Source organism: Papio anubis, chromosome 6 (assembly GCF_008728515.1).
Source record: "Papio anubis isolate 15944 chromosome 6, Panubis1.0, whole genome shotgun sequence".
Classification (NCBI taxonomy): Eukaryota; Metazoa; Chordata; class Mammalia; order Primates; family Cercopithecidae; genus Papio; species Papio anubis.
The window spans coordinates 40153999-40173525 of NC_044981.1; the positions used below are offsets into that span (position 1 = coordinate 40153999).

Genomic DNA, 19527 nt, shown 5'->3' on the forward strand with positions numbered 1-19527 from the left:
CAGGCTGGCCAACATGGAGAAACCCCATCTCTACTAAAAATTCAAAACTCAGCTGGGCGTGGTGGCAGACACCTGTAATCCCAGCTACTTGGGAGGCTGAAGCAGGAGAACTGCTTGAACCCGGGAGGCAGAGGTTACAGTGAACTGAAATCATGCCATTGCATTCCAGCCTGGGCCACAAAAGCGAAACTCCGTCTCAAAAAAAAAAAAAAAATCACAGACTTGTCACAAAAACCATAACTGCCCCAGATTCCCCAGAGTGAAACCCTTACCTCGATTAGGCCTGCCCTGTGTCCAACTCAGTACCACACCAGAAAAGATTCCCTAAGAAGATGATATCCACTGGGCCAGAATTTAAAAATAATTATATTAATAATAAATATGTTAAATTACATTTAAAACAATAAATAGAAAAATAAACTGATAAATAAAATCAACAGGTACAAAATGTTTCAAAATTCCAACCAAAAAAAACACACACGGACAGTCAGCAGACAAGACAAATGGACAGAACGGGAGGGCGCTAAACGCAATCACAGGAACCCTTCACAGTTGATGTCTCGGCTCCCTCCTCGCCTGGTCACCCTTCTCTCCCCAGCCTGGAGACAGACCAGGAGACTCGGAGGCTGATATCTCTGGGGACTCCAGCCAGCACAGGGAAGCATCTGGTCCCACCTCCATGCCTTCTGCAAAGCAACCCTGAACCCTGGGGAGGGTAGGTTCAGAGGACACGAGTGTGAGGCAGAGGCTGGATCACGGTGGGGCAGAGGGTGGTGAGGACCGGGACGTCCCTACAGAGGCAGGTCGGTGCTGTTGTGCCGGGTTTTCCTGGCGGTGCCATCGTCTCGGGGCAGAGCTCTTTGCAGGTTGGACATGGCCACTGTCTTTTTGAGGTCAATCACGGCGTAGGAGTCTGAGCTTCGGGCAGGGTGGGTGGTAGGCATGGGGGCTTGGGGGCTCGAGGGGTTCTGGGGCCCCTTAGGGCGGTCTCCACCCCAGCCCTTTAGCTCCACCTGGATGTAGTTAAGTTGCCTTGGGGGCTCGGGCCCCGGCCGGCGGAAATCAAAGTTGAAGACCCTTGGGGAGCCGCGGCGGCGGGTCAGTGGCACAGGAAAGCTGCCATGGCTGCGGATAGCGGCCCGGGTGCTGGTGGGCTTCTGCAGTGGGGTCTCGTCCTCCTCACCATCAGGGAAACCATTGGAAGAGGGTGTGAGCCCATCCCTTGAGTCCCCATCATCCCCAGCCTCCCCTCCCAGCTGCTGGGCTTGGCTCTCCCACACAGGGGGCAGCGGGGGCAGGTTCTCATAGTGCAGCAGGGCGGCCCGGCGGTGGGCAAGGCCATTCCAGCCCGGCTCCTCTGGGCTCAGTCTCCAGCCGGCCCCTCGCCGCAGCCCCCCGCTGACGTTCTCGTAGGTGCACTTGGGCTGGGCTGGGCACTCGGAAGGGGCCTCATTGTTATTATTGTGGTGTGGGGGGTCATGCAGGCTGGGACAGAGGCCCTGGCACTTCACCATGTGCCGCCGAGCAGGGGTCGGGCCCAACACAAACTTCACCTGGCCTGGCTGCAAGAACACCTGTGGGTCCCGTTGGTCAGGACCCCGGGCCTGCGGGAGGAAGGGCGCCTGACCCTCAGGCAGGGGCTGCAGGCAGTGGCGGCCCCTGCGGTGGTCATCTTCACTGGCCGGTGTGTTGACATAGGTGTGGGACTGGGGACAGAGAGTCCAAGTGAGGCAGGAGTGTCCCAGGGCAGGGAGAAAAGAGAACAGAAGGGACAGGATGAGAGAAGAAAAGCACACAGAAAAAGAGCTGGAGTTTCTTCTTCCTTGTCCTCCAACTCTTCCAAGGAAGCTACTCCCTTTTAGGGACAGGAAGGGACCCTAACAATGTTCTTCCCCTTCCCGTGATCCTTACTGGGAGGAGGTGGCCTTATTTCCTATCCCTCATCCCCACCCAGACCAACAGGGTAGGGGCTGGCCGGCTGCTTGCTCACCTGCTCATCAGGAGCAATGAGGGCATGGGTGGACTCTTCCCCAAGCGAGGGGTGCCGTAGGCTGCTCGTTGAGAGCCGCCGGGGAGCTGAGAATCGTGGGCCCTCTCCAGGGCAGCCATTGGAAAAGCTGGAGACAGTGTAGCCTAGAGCTGGACACAGGGGAGACAAGTCCAGGGGAGGGGAACTTAAGCCACCTGACAACCACTTGCAGCTGTGTGTGCGGCATGCTGGGACTCCTCCAATGGAGGAGAGATGTTCTCAGGGCCTCACAGTGGTTAAACCCCACTGAGCCACCAGCCCCCATTATCCTTCATCTTTCCTCTGCTATTCAAACCCTGCCCTTTCCCTCAAGCTCAGCTTGAAGCACCTCACCACTGTCTCCATTATAGCCTCACCCAAAATGCATAAAGCACATCTTGTTGTCACTGGATCATCCCTTTGCTTCATTCTAGGTCTGCCAGTAAGGTCCAGGGAAGTTCCTCAAAAAAAGGACTGTGCTTCTATTTCTCCTGTCCCCCATGGGCCAGTCCAGGGAGCGCAGAACACCAAGCAGGTGCCTGGTCTGAATTCAATGACTGAATAAGCAGAAATTGTAGGACCCTCTCCAGAATACAGTCATGGCCAGAGATGCCTGCACCAGCAGCAAGGAAAGTATATGGGGATGACCCAATAGACAGAGGAAGAAAGCAAAAAAACTCCAGACTGCCGTTTCTACGGAAACCCAAAGTCTTCCTGTCTGCTCCCCAATCATCCGTCAATACAAGGCCCAGGACTCAACAGCCTCAGCCTGAGTCACCTAGCCCAGCCCAGGATTTATCGATCCTCAAGAACGGTTCTGATCATGGACAACTGTCCTGGAAGGCTGGCTCACCCAGCCTTCCCCTAACCTGCCAGCTTGACTCATCCCTCCAAGATTTGTGCTTCCTGGGCCTGTGCGTGTGTATACACTGGGGGCTCCTCACCATTGGGTGGCTGGGGGGCTCGAGGGAGGTCAAGCTCAGCGGGGTGGCTATTGCGGGTGATGATGACAGGTTCTTCCATCACATTGATGCTGTTGCACTGCATCAGATCCTGAAGGAGGTTGAAGATTTCCTCAGCCCGGGAACACTTAAATGCAAATATTCCTGGAGAAGGAGAGGAAGAAATGACCCTGGGCCCAATAGGGAAGGACCAGAGGAGCTCAACAGATGCATAATGTGCAGGAAATGTCCCTGAACTCCAGTCCCAGTCCTGCGGGGCAGGAGAGCCTCTTCTCATCCCGAGCATCCTTTTTCTTTTCTTTTTTGAGACGGAGTTTCACTCTTGTTGCCCAGGCTGGAGTGCAATGGTACGATCTCAGCTCACTGCAACCTCCACCTCCCAAGTTCAAGACATTCTCCTGCCTCAGCCTCCCAATTAGCTGGGATTACAGGTGTCCGACACTATGCCCAGCTAATTTTTTGTATTTTTAGTTGAGATGGGGTTTCACCATGTTGGTCAGGCTGGTCTCAAACTCCTGACTTCAGGTAATTCGCCTGCTGCGGCCCCCCAAAGTGCTGGGATTACAGGCATGAACCATCATGCTGGGCCTCCACCTTGATTTTGATTCTCTTCTTGTGATACCTGAACTCACACATCCTTATGAAAATGATTTCACCTCAGAGGAATATAGCTGGAGTGTTTAATGTGGTGTGGGCGTGGTGGGGCAGGGTACCTTGGGTACCAGGGTACCCTGTCGCCCAAGCTGGAGTGCAGTGGCGTGATCTCGGCTCACTGCAAGCTCCGCTTTCTGGGTTCACGCCATTCTCCTGCCTCAGCCTCCTGAGTAGCTGGGACTACAGGCGCCCGCCACCACACCCGGCTAATTTTTTGTATTTTTAGCAGAGACGGGATTTCACCGTGTTAGCCAGGATAGTCTCAATCTCCTGACCTCGTGATCCATCCACCTTGGCCTCCCAAAGTACTGGGATTACAGGCGTGAGCCACTGCACCCGGCCAGGTGAGTGAACATTCTACCTCACATGCTGCCCCCATCTTCCTCTGCCTAACACCCCCTGCTTCCTAGGGAGAAAAGCTCCATCCAGAGCACCAGTCCTCAGATCACTGATGACAAGAGGGTCTACTCTGTTCCCTGCTTATTCACTTATTAGCCCAGTGCGTGGCCAGAAAGCAAATGCCTACTGTATACAGGTCCCTGACCTCATACATTAAACTCTGGTGTGGGAAGAAAGAAATGATGGGCAGACTAGCTAAAGGCAAATATGGCAAGGCAATCACATGGCTCCTCAATGCAGCCAGCCTTACAGCCCTTCAAACTGCAACACTGCTACTCAAGGTCCCAGGAACAGCAGGACTGGGCTGAGTGTCTGTGAATCAGGGGACTCAAAGATGCCCTTGGGGTCTTGGGCCAGCCTGGACTCCCACACTCCCCTCTGTAAGAGGGGGACCTGGGACCTAGGGGAGGCTACTTGGGGTGTGCCTGTGCATATACCCACAAGTAAGACACAATTAGGCTGTGGAATGGGATAACTGTGGTTTGCACAAATAGGATGGGGAGGAAATAGTGAAGAAAAAGAAGTACTCTGGCAAAATACAACGAGAAATACAAAAGACTGGGAAAGCCTGGAGTTGCAGGGAACCCTGTGCTGGGGCCAGGGGTAGCCCCCCTGGGAACCCAAGTGTAGATCAAACATCACTAGAAGCAAGGATATCTCTGCCCACTCTGCCTGCTCACCCAGTGCCCATGCCTCTGCCTCATGAACTCCAAGGGTAAGATGTATGGAGGGCTGTCTCCTCCAGCAAACATGACCTCAGAGGCTCACTATTTTGTTGGCAGCCTCATCAGAGAAGCTTCTTCATTCCACCTCTGCATAGTCATAATCCCAAACTGCACTGAACACAATCCCATACAGTATTCCTTTTGCACAGCTTAAGTCTGAATCCTAAGAGATAAACCCAGACCATGCCACTCCTTCAGAGAGCCGTGGCTGGCTCTAGCCTTGATCTCATGGAATAACCTACCACCCCTGACCTCTGACTGCAGGGAGAATATATCACACTCTACTGCCCACAGGTGATGGGGACAACATTAACCTCTTGAGAGCTAATCTGTACATTAGGAACCCTAGAGTCCTGCATAAGCCCCTATCCCACGGTGGAGCAGGGCCTGGTACTCACCCTGACCTGTCTGACATCGGCGGCCACTCTCAAAGGAGAAGAGGTTGGAGTCATAGCCATAGCGCCGCAGGCAGAGGTAGGGCCAGCGGACGGCCTCACGCCGATGCAGGTGCAGCACCAGCTCACTCTGCGTCAGCTCCATCACCCCAGAGCCCAGCTCCACCCCCTCGTCATCCACATTTGTCACCTGGAGGGGAGAGGACAGAAGGGTCAACGAGGGAGTCCAACAAGTGTTCACATGGGTCCCTGAGCCACTGGGAGACAATCTGATGCAGGACAAGAGGTGGGGAACCAAAGGTCACATCTGACTATCACAGACTCTACTGAATGCTACATAACTATATGAAGCAGTTTCATGGACCCACAGCAGTTCACTGGGCAAATCCCACTTCTCTGGGGCTGAGTTTTGTCATATGGACAGTGAGGGAAGAAGTAGGTAGTTGACCTCCAAGGTCAGTCGGTTAGATAACAAACGTTAGATGACCCCAGACAGCCCATGGCTTAGTATCCAAGGGCCAGGTGTTAATGGGGAAGGAGTTCAATTGTAAATTCAAAATCTTGAGACTGGGACACCCTGACCTAGGAAAGTCAAGCCCAAGGCAGAACCAATACATATCTCCTCTACCCCGTCCCCAGCTGTGTGCCCTTGCTGAGGGCTCCCTCTTCTGGTGGGCTGGAGAAACATGTGCTTCAAGATGCCCCAGAATGAGGAGGAAGGAGGCTCCCTCTACAGAGAGGTGGGGCAGGGGAGCGCACAGGTGGACTTGGGTCTGCCCTCAGCTTCCCACAGCAAACAGCAAACACTGATGTTGTGCTTACTGTGTGCTAAGCACTATTTAATTTTATTTATTTATTTATTATTATTATTTGAGATGGCATCTCACTCTGTCGCCCAGGCTGAAGTGCACTGGTGGGATCTCGGCCCACTGCAACCTCCAACTCCTGGGTTCAAATGATTCTCCTGCCTCAGCCTCCCAAGTAGCTGGGATTACAGGCGTGTGCCACCATACCTGGCTCATTTTTGTATTTTTAGTAGAGATGGGGTTTCGCCATGTTGGCCAGTCTGGTCTCTAACTCCTGATCCTCAGGTGATCCGACCGCCTTGGCCTCCAAAAGTGCTGGGATTACAGGCGTGAGCCACTGTGCCTGGCCACTAAGCACTATTTTAAATACTTTACATATATTAACTCACAAATACAGAATTTTGTTTTCTCTAAAACAAAAGGGGGGGGATATATAAAGGTATAAAAACACACTGACAACAGTTCCAAAAGCATCATTATGGCATTTTTTCATTCTTGGTAATATCAAGAGCCATGAAAACAGCAGTAGTCTGGGCCTCTTTTCCTCAGGCTACTTGAGAGGGTGTGAGCTCGAGAAGTCTCCATAAGCCTACAACTCAGCCTGGCATTTGATTTGCTGTTAGAGAAGCGGAGACAACTCCATTAAGTTGTGTCTGAGCCCAAGAGGCCACGTTGGGAACGCAGGAGAGGAGAGGGCTCTGGGTACCTTGAACTTGGTGGGGTGGTTGTCCGGAACGCTGTCTCTGTTCAGGCAGCTGCAGCAGCTCCCCATGGTGTCAGAGCAGCCAGCCTGCCCTAGGAAAAACATACAGGATATGCAGGTCACCAACTTCAGCTTCAAAAAACCCTGCTCTGGGGAACTCAGGAAGAAGCACCTCATTGTGATCACCTACTCTGTCCAAGAGACTGTGTGATACAGACCCTTCCTCAAAGACTTCACATTCTCAATCCAGGCCAGACACACATTTGATAAACCTTAATTCAAGTTACAATGCGTTAAGGATGAATGCTGATGGGGGGCTGGAGAGAGCTTCTCAGAGGTAACCTTCGATCTGGACCTTGAGAAGTATGTAGGATTCTGACCCATGTAATGACAAGGGAAGGACATAGGCAGGAAGAAAAGTAGGGGCCCAGGAGAAGTGATCTACAGCAGATGGAGGTGGGTGCCAACCCAAGGCCCTTATTTGGATTCAGCAAAGAAATTGTCACTTGGGGGGTATCAGACACTTTGGCCTGTACCTGTCTCTTTTTTCCTCCCTTTTTAGCTCATCCATTCCACTTCAACCAAGTTCTCTCTTCTCCCTTACTACCATCCAAACATCCAGCGCAAATTTATCTTTTTGATATCCTCTTCAAATGAGTTGTTACATTGTGATCAAAAAGATACATTCGGAAGACTGAACATTTAAAACCGTGCACAATTTTAATAACCTGAATTGGATATTTCTTCACACACACAAAATGCTGGGTTTGCTTCCCTTTGTCTGAAGGGGAGACCAGAGGCGTTACTATTTGGCTCTTCCCTCCAGGATTCTGGTACTTGGATGATATGTCACAACAGTCAGGGCTGTGCCTAGAATGAAGAGGACACCACCCAGGCCTGAATGACCTAAGGGAACAAGAAACGCATGGACCAATACCAAGCAGAAGTTTTAAGGGGTTGCAACTTGTCACAAGAAATGAGTCTGTAGGATTGGCTATCCTTCTAGAACTTCTGCTGAATGGTAAAGCTTTGAATAACCAGGTGACCTGTATCCTCTGTTCCTCCCAACTTGGGAAACGCCATAAAACTGACTCCTATACACAGCTCTTACCTCACCCAGGCCATTGGGAAGGGCATGGGGAAGGGTTCCCACTTTATTCTCCCTGTCCTTGCTGGGCTGTCATGGCAAACAGTCTGCAGAGAAGTCACCCGGATCCCTCTGGGATACACCTGGGGCTCACCTAGCATAGGAAACAGAGACACTGATTAATAAAACCTTCTATCTTCACCCCCAACTGTTAATGAAACTGACCTGGCAGTCCATCCCACCTGGATATGTGTTTCAGCCCTAATGGGACAAAAACACCAATGAAGAAAGTAAAATCAAGGGCAAAGAGAGCACAAATTCCAAGCCCCATGGGCCCTGAGAGGGACAGACTCCCGGAGCATCAATGAGTTTGAAGTCTAAGACAACCCAAAGCCTTTTTGAGACGGAGTCTCACTCTGTCACCACAGGGCTGAGTGCAGTGGGCGCCGACTGCAGGCTCACTGCAAGCTCTGCCTCCTGGGTTCACGCCATTCTCCTGCCTCAGCCTCCCAGTAGCTGGACTACAGGCGTCCACCACCACTGCAGTTAATTTTTTTGTTTTTTGTGACAGGGCTTCCCCCATCTTGTCAGGATGGTCTTGATCTCCTGACCTTGTGATCCTCACTGGCCACAGCCTCCCAAAAGTGCTGGGATTACAGGTGAGCACACGCCTGGGCTAAGCTTTAAGTCAGCTCTTTAGGGTCTCTCTGAGTCCTGTTACAACAAACATCAAAACCATCACCTTACCTTTGCAGAGAACTTTAACTCTACAAAGAGCTTTCTCAAAAGGACACTGTGATATAGTAGAGAGAGCACTGGTTTAAGATTCAGCAAACCAATATTCCGGTCACTTTTGTTGCTACTAAGTATCTGGGAGACTTAAGTCAACCCCCCAACTCCCATCTGAGGTCTTAGTTTTTGGGGAAACCATCTATAAACTGGGGAGCTTCTAGCTTAAATAACTTGTAAGGCAAAAATGTAAGACACACATCACTAAAATTGACATGTTCCTCTTCCAAGACAGGCTGCTTCAATTTCGCATTTAGAAGCTTGATAGATTTTCTGCTCCCCAAGCTCTGAAAGGTCTAATTTCAACATAAATGTTAACAGTAAGCCAAAATTTCAGGGCCTCTGAGCCCAAGGTAAACACGTCAACAAGCTAGGACCCTGCAGACCCCTGGACATTCCACATTCCTGCTCTGGAGAAACAATACTTCCCAGGGCCCCTTGCACCCTGCAACCTTGGACAACTTCCAGGTAAAAGGACCCCATCCCCTTGGTCTGGCTTATTTTCTGGAAGGAAGAAGCAGGCTCAGGGAGGTGTGCAAGGACTAAAGACAGGTTGCTGGGAAAATACTGGGGCTTGAGCCACAGACGGGGTGGGGGGAGGGCGGGGGCATCAAGAACTCTAGGGTGCAAGATGGGGGAGGGGTTGCACTTCCCTATCACCATCTCTTCTCCTTAAGACATCAGGATGTACCACATAGCTCACGGAGGAAGGACTGCATTGAGTGGAAATGGGGAGAGGCCTCTGGTCTCGGATAGGTATGATCAGGGGCAGGAGTTAGATGGGGTGTGGGGGCTGAAAACGTATGAGGACGTTTGGGGAAACATGAGCAAGAATTTTGGATGTGGGCATTTTGGATAGTGCAAGGAGAATAGGGATATGAGGGATCCTAGGAATTTCCAGGCAGTGGAAGCATTTGGGGGCATCCAAGAGAAATGCTGGGTCCGTGCGCATAGCAGATTTGCTGAGCGAGTGAGGGGGTTCTGAGGGCTCCAGGAGATGCGATGGTGTGTCCAGGGCGGAAAGGGTAGAGGTGGGTTAGGGGAGCCAGAGTCTGCAGGACTGTCAGGGGAATTTCTAGACGCCCGTAAGGAATGAAGAGGTCTGGGTGCGCGCTCTCCCCGGATCCCCGCCCCCAGCCCCGGTGCTCCGCCGCCCGCCTGCCCGGGGCTTCCTAGGGAGGGAGTGGAGACTGCGGCGCGGCGCGACGCGGCCTCGGTGAAGCCGCCTCGTCCCCGCCCCGCCGCGCCCCGACTCACATCGCCCCGCGGCCCGGGCGGCGCCGGGCCCCGCTCCCGGGTCCCGCTGCAGCAGCCGCCGCCCGCCCAGAGCTAAGGCCTCCCCGCCCCGCCCCGCGGCCGCGGGGTCGGAGGTCACCGGCAGCACCAACGAGACGCTGCGGGCGGGCGGACCCGAGCGGGGGCGACCGGCACGCAGCCTAGAAGGTCCCTTTGGAGGACTTTGCAGTCGGGAGCAGTGAGCATGCGCAGACGCCAGAGGGCGCTCCTGGCCAGGGGCTGAGAAAGCCCGGCGGGGGGGGGAAGGGCGGAGCCTGCGGCGGAGGCGGGGCGCAGAGGCGGGGCTGAGGACACCAAAGTTGGGGGTGCTGCAGCGAGCGAAAAGGGGACGGAGGGTTGGGCGAGAAACGAAGGGAAGGGGAGAGGGTCTGAAGGGCCCTGAAGGGAAACGGGCAAGACGATGTAACTCGGAAGAGGGCTGAGGGGAGGGGAAGGGGCCAGGGGGACCACTGGAGACAAGGGGGAGAGAACTGAAGGGAAACACGCGGAGGGGCGGGGCTGGGAGACCAGAGGGAGAGTTTGGGGAGACCTGGGAACTGCAGAGGGACAGGGCTGCGCGCCCGGCGAGTCGTTTCCATTCAGCGAGTGGTTGAGAACCCAGCGTAAACGCGGCTCCCGGCGTCTAGTGGATGCCCGCCGGGCGCAGTCCCAGCCTGAGCCCCTGCACCTGCATGGCAGAGGCCGTGGAGCCCGCACATTTCCACCCTGAGATCCCACAAATGTGGTTTTGTTTTGCTTTCCCCCCCGCCCCCAATCTGCAGCTCCAGGCCCCTCCCTGAGCCGCCCCTCTCCACCAGCAGGGGAGGGGCAGGCGGGGACCCCTGGGGCGTGGGAGAGGAAGGGCCGCGCTGTTAGTGAGGGCGGGGGCGGGCGCTGACGCCTTCGGGTGGGGCCTGGGTGAGGGGCCTGACGGCAGAGTCGGTCCAGAACTGCCCGGACAGCGACGCACAGCGATGGTGAGACCCCAGCCAAGTCCTGGTCCACTCCCCTAAAATCCCAGCAGCCAGACCCGGAAGCCCAGCGGACTCGGGAAACACCGCGTCCCAGCCCCGGAGGCGGGCCCGCCAAGTTCTAGAAAAGCTTTGGGGATCTACCGAGAGGGCACTCGGCGGGACCGAGCACTCCCCTTCCTTCTCCCTCCCACTGTCCCCAGAAATCTTCCCATCCCTCCACCTCCCCAAGCCCTAAGTCCTCTCGAGCTCTGCCCTTCAGGGCAGCGGGGGTTGGGGATGTCCAGCTCCTGAGCCCTCTTGCACCTGCACAGAGGCAAGACAAGGGATTCAGCTCTGTCCCTTATCTGAGGTGGGAGGGGGAAGGGAATTATGGAGGGAATCCAGCTGGCCTGTTAGTAAGGGTGTCCCAGTGCTAGGTGGAGGTGGAGTTTGGCTGCCTTTGGGGAGATGGAAGGGTGAGGAGTAGAGGCCTGATTTCTGAGCGTTGTTTCTGTGTTGGACAATTCCATGCAAACTAGAGCTAAAATGGAAGAGGGTGCAAGTCATTCTCCTGGGGCCCCAGATGCTCCCTCCTTTCTTGCTGCCTGGAGCAGGGGCAGTGCTGTTAGTGGCTACTCCGGGTGTGAACAGCCCATCCTGGCCACCTTCCACAGGAAGCCTGACCTGAGGGACAGAAGAGGAAGGAAGCAGGTGGGTGTGAAGCCAGGAAGGAGGGAAGGGTGGCACAGGACATTTGAAGTGGGAGTGGAGGGGCAGTGCTGAGGAGGGTTCAGTGCTGGGAAGCAATATTAACTGTTACGGTCCAAACCCTCACCTCAACCCCAATACAAATCCCTGGCCCAGTCTTACAGAGGCCAGGGATTTGATGATGACCCTCCTGTGCCTAGCTACTTTGAGAATCTATCCCAGCTCTCAGAAGCCAGATCCCCCTAAGGCTTCCCTTAGCCTCTGGTATGATCTTGGGCAAGTTAATTGTTTCAACTGTCAAGTGGAATAAAAGAAATTACCTCATAAGATTATTGTGAGGATGGACTATATCATATAATATTCTAGAAGAGTCCTTGGCACAGAGTAAATATTATTAAAAAGTTTGCTCTGGTTATTTTTTTCTCCAGGGTTTGTATCTGCCCAGAGCTCTGATCCCATTCTACCTGGTTTCATCTTTGTCTTACCCACTATGAGCTCCTTGAGGGCAGGGCTCATCTCTTCTCTACATTGTCACTTTTTTTTTTTTTTTTTTTGAGATGGAGTCTCACTCTGTCGCCCAGGCTGGAGTGCACTGCACTGCAACCTCTGCCTCCCAGGTAGGTTGGAGGGATTCCCCTGCCTCAGCCTCTCTAGTAACTGGGATTACTGGCACACATCACCATGCCTGACTTATTTTTGTATTTTTAGTAGAGACGGGGTTTCCCCATGTTGGCCAGGATGGTCTCGATCTCCTGACCTCAGGTGATCCGCCTGCCTCAGCCTCCCAAAGTTCTGGGATTACTGGCCTGAACCACTGTGCCAATAGTCACTTCTTACCCCCAAGATATTGTAGTCATATCAGGAGTTGCCGAGAGGAAAACTGAAGAGATGAACTTAGATTATCCAATGCAATTGCTGCTATATATAAAAGTGCAAGGTGTTCCTGTCCTCGAGGAAGTTATAGATGAGGAGCCGAGAGAGATGCAGGGAGCAGAGAAAAACATTAGGTGCTAAATCTTGGGGCACTGAATCTCGGGGCACTGCTTGCTTCAGTTGCTCAGGGAAGGGAGAGCTGGTATGGTCACAGAGGCTGAGAAGGGTTTCCTGGTAAGGAGATCCTTTAACCAGAGGCCCAAGCCTATGTAGCTGGAAAAGCTGGACCCATGTAGGAAGTTGTGAAGAAGCACGCTCACTGGGGCTGTGGGTGCATGGTGAGAAATGGTGGAAGTTAAGGCTGATGAGGTAAGGAGAGAGGGGCCAGCCTGCCCAAAGGCCCACCAGAAAGGCAAAGTGCCCTCTCCTTCTACCATGGGCCTCCGCTTACCTCCATCCCAATCTTGGGAGACCCCAGAATTTTGAACTTCAGAAATTCTGGACCAAAAGACATGACCTCAAGACCTGGCTCCGCCACTTACTGGCTGTTTGACCTCAGGCATGTTACTCATGGCCTGATCCTCAGTTGGGCCATCTGTAAGACGGGAATAATACTACCTAAGTCATTTGGGTGTTGGGAGGACTGAGGGAAATAATACCTATAAAGCACTTAACACTTCCTAGCACACTGTAACGGCCTAATACATGAAGGTGTTCTTATTGTTTTGGGGTAGCCTTTGCCACTAATGTCAGTGCAGAACTCTGGCTGGCCCCACCAAGAGGACAGCCCCAAGCCCCAGGATCCAGGTCCGCCAGCCAACTCAGACAGTGACTCAGGCCACCTGCCGGAGGAGGACCCTGAGGACACCTCTGCTCAGGTAGTAGAGTTGTGCCCTTCCTCTGAGACCAACATATCCTCTATCCTGTGCAGTGGCCACCTTTTTCCACTAACCCGGAGGTAGTTTGACTTCGTGCCTAATCTCTTACTGCCTTTCTCTCTTTTCAGGAATTCCTGTCTCTGCACCTGCTGAGAACATGGGGTTTTGACTTTAAACTCATTCACATGAATATCCATTACCTCTCCTAGGGAATCTGTGTTGTCAAAGCAGACTCTAGGGGCTTTGGCCCCAAGGCGTGAAGGGGGTTAAGATGGGAAAGCATAAGAAGGGAAGCTGTTTTGGGGTGTGGGGCCTCCCCAGCCTCCCTCAAGGAAGACCCCAGATACAGGCATCAGTCAGCTATCCTTGCGCTCAGTGAAGATCTGGAAGGAGGACCCTCCCAAATGGAGGGCATGCTTAGAAGCTGCTCTAGATTGGAGAAGAGATGGCAATGACTAGGGGGAAAGGAGAAAGAAAAACCTAGTTTCACTCCTCCCCTTCTTCCATGTCTCCTCAGGGTCCTTCAGTTCTGAGCTTGGGTTCCCTTTGCCTGGACACCAACCAAGCCCCCAAATGGACTGGGCTTCGGACCCTCCTGCAGCAACTCCCTCCACAGGACATTGATGTGGGTCTCCTCTCCCCATCTTCCCTCTCTTGCCTCTCCCTGCCCCTCTCTTTTCTTACTGTGGGAAGAACCTCAGTCCAGAAGTTAGGGGATGTGGATTTAAGGCCCAGCTATGCCACTGGTTGGGGTGTCATTCTCCCCCTGCCTGAGTTTTCACGTTGGCAGTAACAATAGTGGGTGCAGTAACATCTGCTCTGCCCACCACAATGCTTAGTTCAAGAGCAAATGAGAAAATGGACATGAACGACTTTTGAAACGGATAATGGAATGTACAAATGTAGAGAGTATGGTTGTTACATATTTATTGAGGGTCTACATGTGCCCAGCCTAAAGGCTTACAATTCAATTGGGGAGGCAAGACAGGAGTATATGAAATAATTTGAGGAAATCCAAGAATTGGAAGTGATACTGAGCTCTTAGCTCACTGGGAGCAAGGACCTAATGGTGACAGGGCTGAGTGCTGTGGGCCTGTCAGGACCTGATTGATGACCATTCCTAGGGGGGCAGGGGGAGACTCAGGTGGCCTTTCCTGAGCTCCTTTCCTTCTTCTTCGATTTCTCCTTCTATGCCATTATCTCTGGCATCTCCCTGAGGTTCTACAACGTTTCTCTGACCCAGCAGCCAAGCCTTTCTTCCTCCAACCAATGCTCAATCTTTCCTGCTGGAGCTCTCCCAGTAACTGTAGAGGACTGTTTCTGCAGGAGCACTACTGCCTGGCCCTTGGGGAGGAGGAGCGGGCCGAGCTGCGGCTCTTCTGTTCCAGGCGGAAGCAGGAGGCCCTGGGACAGGGGGTAGCTCGCCTGGTGCTTCCCAAGCTTGAAGGACACACCTGTGAGAAGGTCTGTAGCACCCCTCCCCTCAAGTTCCCCTTCCTCTATTCTTTGCCCTCTCATTTCTGCAGAAGGGGCTAGCTTCTGGAACTCTGGTTGGGAAACAGGAAAAATAGAAACCAAGTTTGGGAGCTCTTGGTGTAGGTTGCAGTGGATGTTGGCCTGCTAGGGTATGGTGAGAACAGGTTGGGATCAGATTGCAAGAGCAAGGAGGGAAGTTAGGACGGTAGTGCCTACTCGGACCAACTCAGCACCTCCCCTCTGACAGTGTAGGGAGCTGCTGAAGCCAGGAGAGTACGGAGTGTTTGCAGCCCGGGCAGGGGAACAGCGTTGCTGGCACCAGACTTGCTTTGCCTGCCAGGCCTGTGGCCAGGCCCTGATAAACCTCATCTACTTCTACCATGATGGACAACTTTACTGCGGCCGCCATCATGCAGAGTTGCTGCGCCCGCGCTGCCCGGCTTGTGACCAGGTACAGCCTGGAGGGGAGGAACTGGGGGTCTGCCCAGGGTCCAGAGTGGCAGGATACAAAGGAACACTGTCCTGGGCCACAGTTTCTCACAGTATCAGGGAGTGGGGAGAAGTAGGAACCAGCCTGGGCAAGTTCACTGTGTTCTGACTTGAGCTCTGGGCATGTGGGACCCGGTGCCCTTCTGCCTGTGGCCTCCCCCACTGCAGAGGTCCTCAGATGTTCTTGGAATGACAGAATTTCTCTAGAGCAGGGACTCTTGGACACATGCTCATCTCAGTAGATGCCAAGTGCCCAGTGCTGTGCCTCATCATGCTAGAAATTCCCTTGATGTCAGCATAAAAGGAAGCCTGGAGCCCTGGGTTGGGAGTCCAGACCCCCAGGTCGCACTTCGGATTGTGCCACTTGCTAGCTGATATCCTGGTTAAGCCAATCAGTCCTCCCTGTGTCCATGAGTGGCTGAGTGAATCAAATGGGAATGTATGCAGACGTGCTTTAGCGTTAACTGGGTAAAAGGCGTGGTTACTGGATGAATGAATGAGTGAATGAATGAATGAAACGTTCCCCTCTCCCTCTCCCAGCTGATCTTCTCCCAGCACTGCACCGAGGCAGAGGGACAGCGCTGGCATGAGAACCACTTCTGTTGCCAGGACTGCGCCGGGCCTCTGGGCGGGGGACGTTATGCCCTGCCTGGGGGAAGCCCCTGCTGCCCCAGCTGCTTCGAGAACCGCTACTCGGATGCAGGCTCGAGCTGGGCCGGGGCACTGGAAGGGCAGGCATTCCTTGGTAAGGGAGAGGATGCAGAGCAAAGCGGGAGGGAGCTTGGGCTGGGCTGTGGGGGTTCTCCCGGGCTGGGACCCTCGCCCCGGTCCCACGCCGTCCCGTCCCTCCAGGAGCACCCCCACCGCACCCCCCCAGATCCGAGCCTCGGGGCCCGCAGCTCTCACCGCGCGTCCCTGGCCGGAGCGTTCCGACGGCCTCCCGAACCCACCCCGCGCCGCGGTCGGGGTTGCGGCGCCGGACTCCCTCCCAGGCGCGGGACGCGGCCGCCCTCTGGTGGAGGCGGGGGACCCTGCGAGGACTCGCGGCGGCGGCGGCGCTCACGGCCCAGGGGATGGGCTGGGCGGGGCGAGAGGCTGGGCTTCACCCCCGCTAGCTGCGGTGGAGGTCCAGCTCCGCATCTCTGAGACCAGCGTTTCCGACCCGGCCCGGAACAGGGGAGACTGGACCCGACCGAACTGGAGGAAGGCACCAAACCTCGGTGAACTCTGCGACCCTCTCCCGAACACTCCTTCTCGCTGCTGCCGGCGGTTCCAGCCTGCAAACTCAAACGGGGCTGCCTGGATCCAGTCCCCAGCAGGAGAACCGACCTGGGGAAAAAGCGGAGGCAGCCAAAGGGCAGGAGCAGTGCCGCTTGGAGACTCTTTGTGATTCCAAGGACACCCTTTTCTCCACCTGCTCCTCCTCCTCTGACTCGGAACCTGAAGGCTTTTTCTTAGGCGAGCGCCTTCCCCTGTCCTGGAAAATCCCCGGAAGCCTCCAAGCAGAGGACAGCAACGCCTCTAAGAAGCACTGCACCATGTGCTAGTGGCGCAGCTCAGAGAGGGGGTGTGAGTGGGAGGAAAGGGGTCTGTAAAGCGGGAGAACAAGGCTAGCCTCCCCTAACAATCCTAGACTGAGACGGAGTCAGGCGCACGCCCGCCAGAGGCGGCGAGGTGACAAGTTTGGAGTGCGCCCCCTTCAGCACAGCGCGTTAGGACTTTTGGTGGAGACTTTCTTGGCAAAACCCATTCCCCAAAGCTACGCTTCCCCTGCTGAGATAGCCCCTACCCCCACCTCCACAGGCTGGGACAGCCCCGTCCCCACCATCCTCCTCCCGAGCCAATTAAATGATCACAGCACGCGTGACGGTTACCGGCTGGAGAGCCGGAGGTGGGACCGGGAACAGGGGACCGTAGAGCCGGGCCGCGCTCCTCCCCTCCTAGAGTTCGTGGACGCGCAGCAGGGGGCCGTCCCTCTTCCGGATGTCGGACTAAGCGAACAGCGCTCCCCTGCCGGTTGGTAGCAGCCGGAAGTGCCAAACCGGAGGTGCGTCATCCACCCGCGACGCTGATACGGTTCCTCCACCGCGGCCCATGCGAAGGTTCCTACTATGGCTTCCAGCGGGGTCCCGGTGAGCGCTGCTGGCTCGGCTAATGAAACTCCCGAAATACCGGACAACGTGGGAGATTGGCTTCGGGGCGTCTACCGCTTTGCCACAGATAGGAATGACTTCCGGAGGTAACCGAGCCCAAGAACTTGGTCCTTCTCTGGCCCTTATGTCGGTATTCCCCTTTCTCGCGAGGCTGGCGCCTCAGGGTTTTTTGTTTTTGTTTTTTTGGGGGTTTTTTTTGGTTTTTTTTGAGACGGAGTCTCGCTCTGTCGCCCAGGCTGGAGTGCAGTGGCGCGATCTCCGCTCACTGCAAGTTCCGCCGCCTCCTAGGTTAACGCCATTCTGCCTCAGCCTTCCTAGAAGCTGGGACTACAGGCGCCTGCCACCACGCCCGGCTAATTTTTTTGTATTTTTAGTAGAGACGGGGTTTCACCGTGTTCGCCAGGATGGTCTCGATTTCCTGACCTCGTGATCCGCCCGCCTCGGCCTCCCAAAGTGCTGGGATTACAGGCGTGAGCCACCGCGCCCGGCCTTGTTTTTGTTTTTTAACATTGCCAGCATTGTGGCGTCTTCGTAGCTCTGCCTGTGCGTCACTGAGGTCCTTGGCCAGGAGGGAGAGTTCCCGTGTGGCAAAAGCGATCTTTCGTTCGTGTGGCTGTATCTGTATGTCACCTTGATCAAGGGAAGAGGTGCCAGCACATAAACAGGCTTTTTTGGCACTGGACTAGTGCTGTCGCTGGGCTTTGCGGATCTTACATTTCTTTTCTTTTTTTTTTGAGACGGAGTCTCGCTCTGGCACCCAGGCTGGAGTGCAGAGGCGCGATCTCGGCTCACTGTCCCTTCCGCCTCCCGGGTTCAAGTGATTCTCCTGCCTCAGCCTCCCCAGTAGCTGGAATTACAGGCACGCGCCACCACACCCAGCTAATTTTTGTGTTTTTAGTAGAGACGGGGTTTCACCATCTTGGGCAGGCTGGTCTCAAACTCCTGGCTTCTTGATCCACCCGTCTCGGCCTCCCAAAGTGCTAGGATTACAGGCGTGAGCTACCCCGTCTGGCCACATTTATTTCTTTTTGAGACAGTCTCGCTCTGTTACCCAGGCTGTAGTGGCACGACCTCAGCTCACTGCAATCTCGGCTCCCGGATTCCAGTGATTCTCCTGCCTCAGCCTCTCCAGTAGCTGGGATTACAGGCGCGCGCCACCACACCCAGCTAATTTTTGTATTTTTAGTAGAGACGGGGTTTCACCATGTTGGCCAGGCTGGTCTTGAACTCCTGACCTCGGGATCCGCCTGCCTCGGCCTCCCAAAGTGCTGGGATTACAGGCGTGAGCCACCTCACCCAGACTTATCTTACATTTATTAGGCACAAAAATAAACTCCAAATTCCCACGTGGGTCTTGAGCAACCTGCCATGTCACAACCATGTATTAACGCCTCGGGAAGGTGGTGGTGATGGAAGCTTTTTCCCCCAGTACATTTCGTTAACTGTACAACAGATTCAGTGACCACAGGGTTAGTAAAACACTTTTTTTTCCAGGAACTTGATACTAAATTTGGGACTCTTTGCTGCGGGAGTTTGGCTGGCCAGGAACTTGAGTGACATTGACCTCATGGCACCTCAGCCAGGGGTGTAGCCAAGTAGGTAAGCACTGAACCACACCCCTGCGTGTCTTAGGAGACCTAGAGACTGGGAGAAGCAATGTTTTCTGTCAACTATTCACGAAATGTACAAAAGAATGTGATGTAAAACCCTTAACTATTCCTAGTTAAATGTGTTTTCAGACGTTGCAAGGGATTTAAGTATCTCTTACCAGTTTCCCTCCCATACTTTTCCAGTTCTAATGCCACCTGTTGTCTTATCCGATTGCAGACAAATGGAATCCTGTGCTGAACCCGAATCTTCCAAAAAACAGCCTACAATCTGTGACCACCACAAGATGTGCCCTGATGGCAGCTGAAGTTTGATTCAGATGGGCACTTTTCTTCCCTCTCCCTGCCTAGTTTCCTTTTGTTCCTTGAGTCCACGCAGAATTCCATTCTCTGGTCAGCAGACAGGCTTATGCTAAAGTATGGCCTCTGTTCTATAAAGTTCTGTACATAGTTCCCAAGCTTCTGCAGGGGGTGATCTTTGCTCTTGTCCTGAGAAATAACAGTGCTGTTTTAACAAACATTTGAAATAAATACCGCACACAAAGGCAGTCATTTTATTCTTTTAATAAGAAACTTTTGCTTACAAA

At 54.1% G+C, this 19527-nt stretch overlaps 3 protein-coding genes across 9 annotated transcripts; 2 read left to right on the forward strand and 1 right to left on the reverse strand.

Moving 5' to 3' along the window:
• Nucleotides 1-348: 348 nt before the first annotated feature.
• Nucleotides 349-9870, reverse strand: FRS3 (fibroblast growth factor receptor substrate 3). 5 transcript variants are annotated; one of them, XM_009205132.3, is made up of 7 exons: nucleotides 9786-9870; nucleotides 7764-7893; nucleotides 6656-6744; nucleotides 5147-5333; nucleotides 2953-3114; nucleotides 1991-2139; nucleotides 349-1706 (listed from the first exon to the last, which is right to left on the reverse strand). In XM_009205132.3, exons 3-7 carry the CDS (start codon nucleotides 6719-6721, stop codon nucleotides 792-794), a joined length of 1479 nt encoding a protein of 492 aa, XP_009203396.2. In that variant the 5' UTR covers nucleotides 6722-6744; nucleotides 7764-7893; nucleotides 9786-9870; the 3' UTR covers nucleotides 349-791.
• Nucleotides 9871-10196: 326 nt separating this feature from the next.
• PRICKLE4 (prickle planar cell polarity protein 4) lies at nucleotides 10197-19488 on the forward strand. Of its 3 annotated transcripts, XM_009205144.3 has the most exons (10): nucleotides 10197-10780; nucleotides 11296-11467; nucleotides 13072-13215; nucleotides 13733-13840; nucleotides 14542-14679; nucleotides 14939-15142; nucleotides 15721-15925; nucleotides 16357-17419; nucleotides 18828-18932; nucleotides 19161-19488. In XM_009205144.3, the coding sequence occupies exons 2-8, from the start codon at nucleotides 11303-11305 to the stop codon at nucleotides 16725-16727; spliced, it is 1335 nt and encodes a 444-aa protein (XP_009203408.1). In that variant the 5' UTR covers nucleotides 10197-10780; nucleotides 11296-11302; the 3' UTR covers nucleotides 16728-17419; nucleotides 18828-18932; nucleotides 19161-19488. The 3 variants fall into 3 exon arrangements, with proteins under 3 accessions (XP_009203408.1, XP_017812888.1, NP_001162220.1); XM_017957399.2 differs by having other exon boundaries at nucleotides 10197-11467; NM_001168749.1 differs by lacking the exons at nucleotides 10197-10780; nucleotides 18828-18932; nucleotides 19161-19488 and having other exon boundaries at nucleotides 11303-11467; nucleotides 16357-16727.
• Nucleotides 17038-19488, forward strand: TOMM6 (translocase of outer mitochondrial membrane 6). Its single transcript, XM_009205166.1, has 3 exons — nucleotides 17038-17419; nucleotides 18828-18932; nucleotides 19161-19488. Exons 1-2 carry the CDS (start codon nucleotides 17292-17294, stop codon nucleotides 18922-18924), a joined length of 225 nt encoding a protein of 74 aa, XP_009203430.1. The 5' UTR covers nucleotides 17038-17291; the 3' UTR covers nucleotides 18925-18932; nucleotides 19161-19488.
• Nucleotides 19489-19527: the final 39 nt, after the last annotated feature.

Coding starts and splice junctions, on each gene's coding strand:
- FRS3 (XM_009205132.3), bottom strand. CDS start 6,721: ATGGGGAGCTGCTGCAGCTGCCTGAACAGAGACAGCGTTCCGGACAAC. Junction 5,334..6,655: donor ACCACCCCACCAAGTTCAAG/GTACCCAGAGCC, acceptor TCTCCCCTCCAG/GTGACAAATGTGGATGACGA. Junction 3,115..5,146: donor CCGATGTCAGACAGGTCAGG/GTGAGTACCAGG, acceptor CTCCTTCTCCAG/GAATATTTGCATTTAAGTGT.
- PRICKLE4 (XM_017957399.2), top strand. CDS start 11,285: ATGCAAACTAGAGCTAAAATGGAAGAGGGTGCAAGTCATTCTCCTGGG. Junction 13,841..14,541: donor TCCCTCCACAGGACATTGAT/GTGGGTCTCCTC, acceptor CTGTTTCTGCAG/GAGCACTACTGCCTGGCCCT. Junction 15,926..16,356: donor GGAAGGGCAGGCATTCCTTG/GTAAGGGAGAGG, acceptor GGCCCGGAACAG/GGGAGACTGGACCCGACCGA.
- TOMM6 (XM_009205166.1), top strand. CDS start 17,292: ATGGCTTCCAGCGGGGTCCCGGTGAGCGCTGCTGGCTCGGCTAATGAA. Junction 17,420..18,827: donor GATAGGAATGACTTCCGGAG/GTAACCGAGCCC, acceptor TTTTTTTTCCAG/GAACTTGATACTAAATTTGG.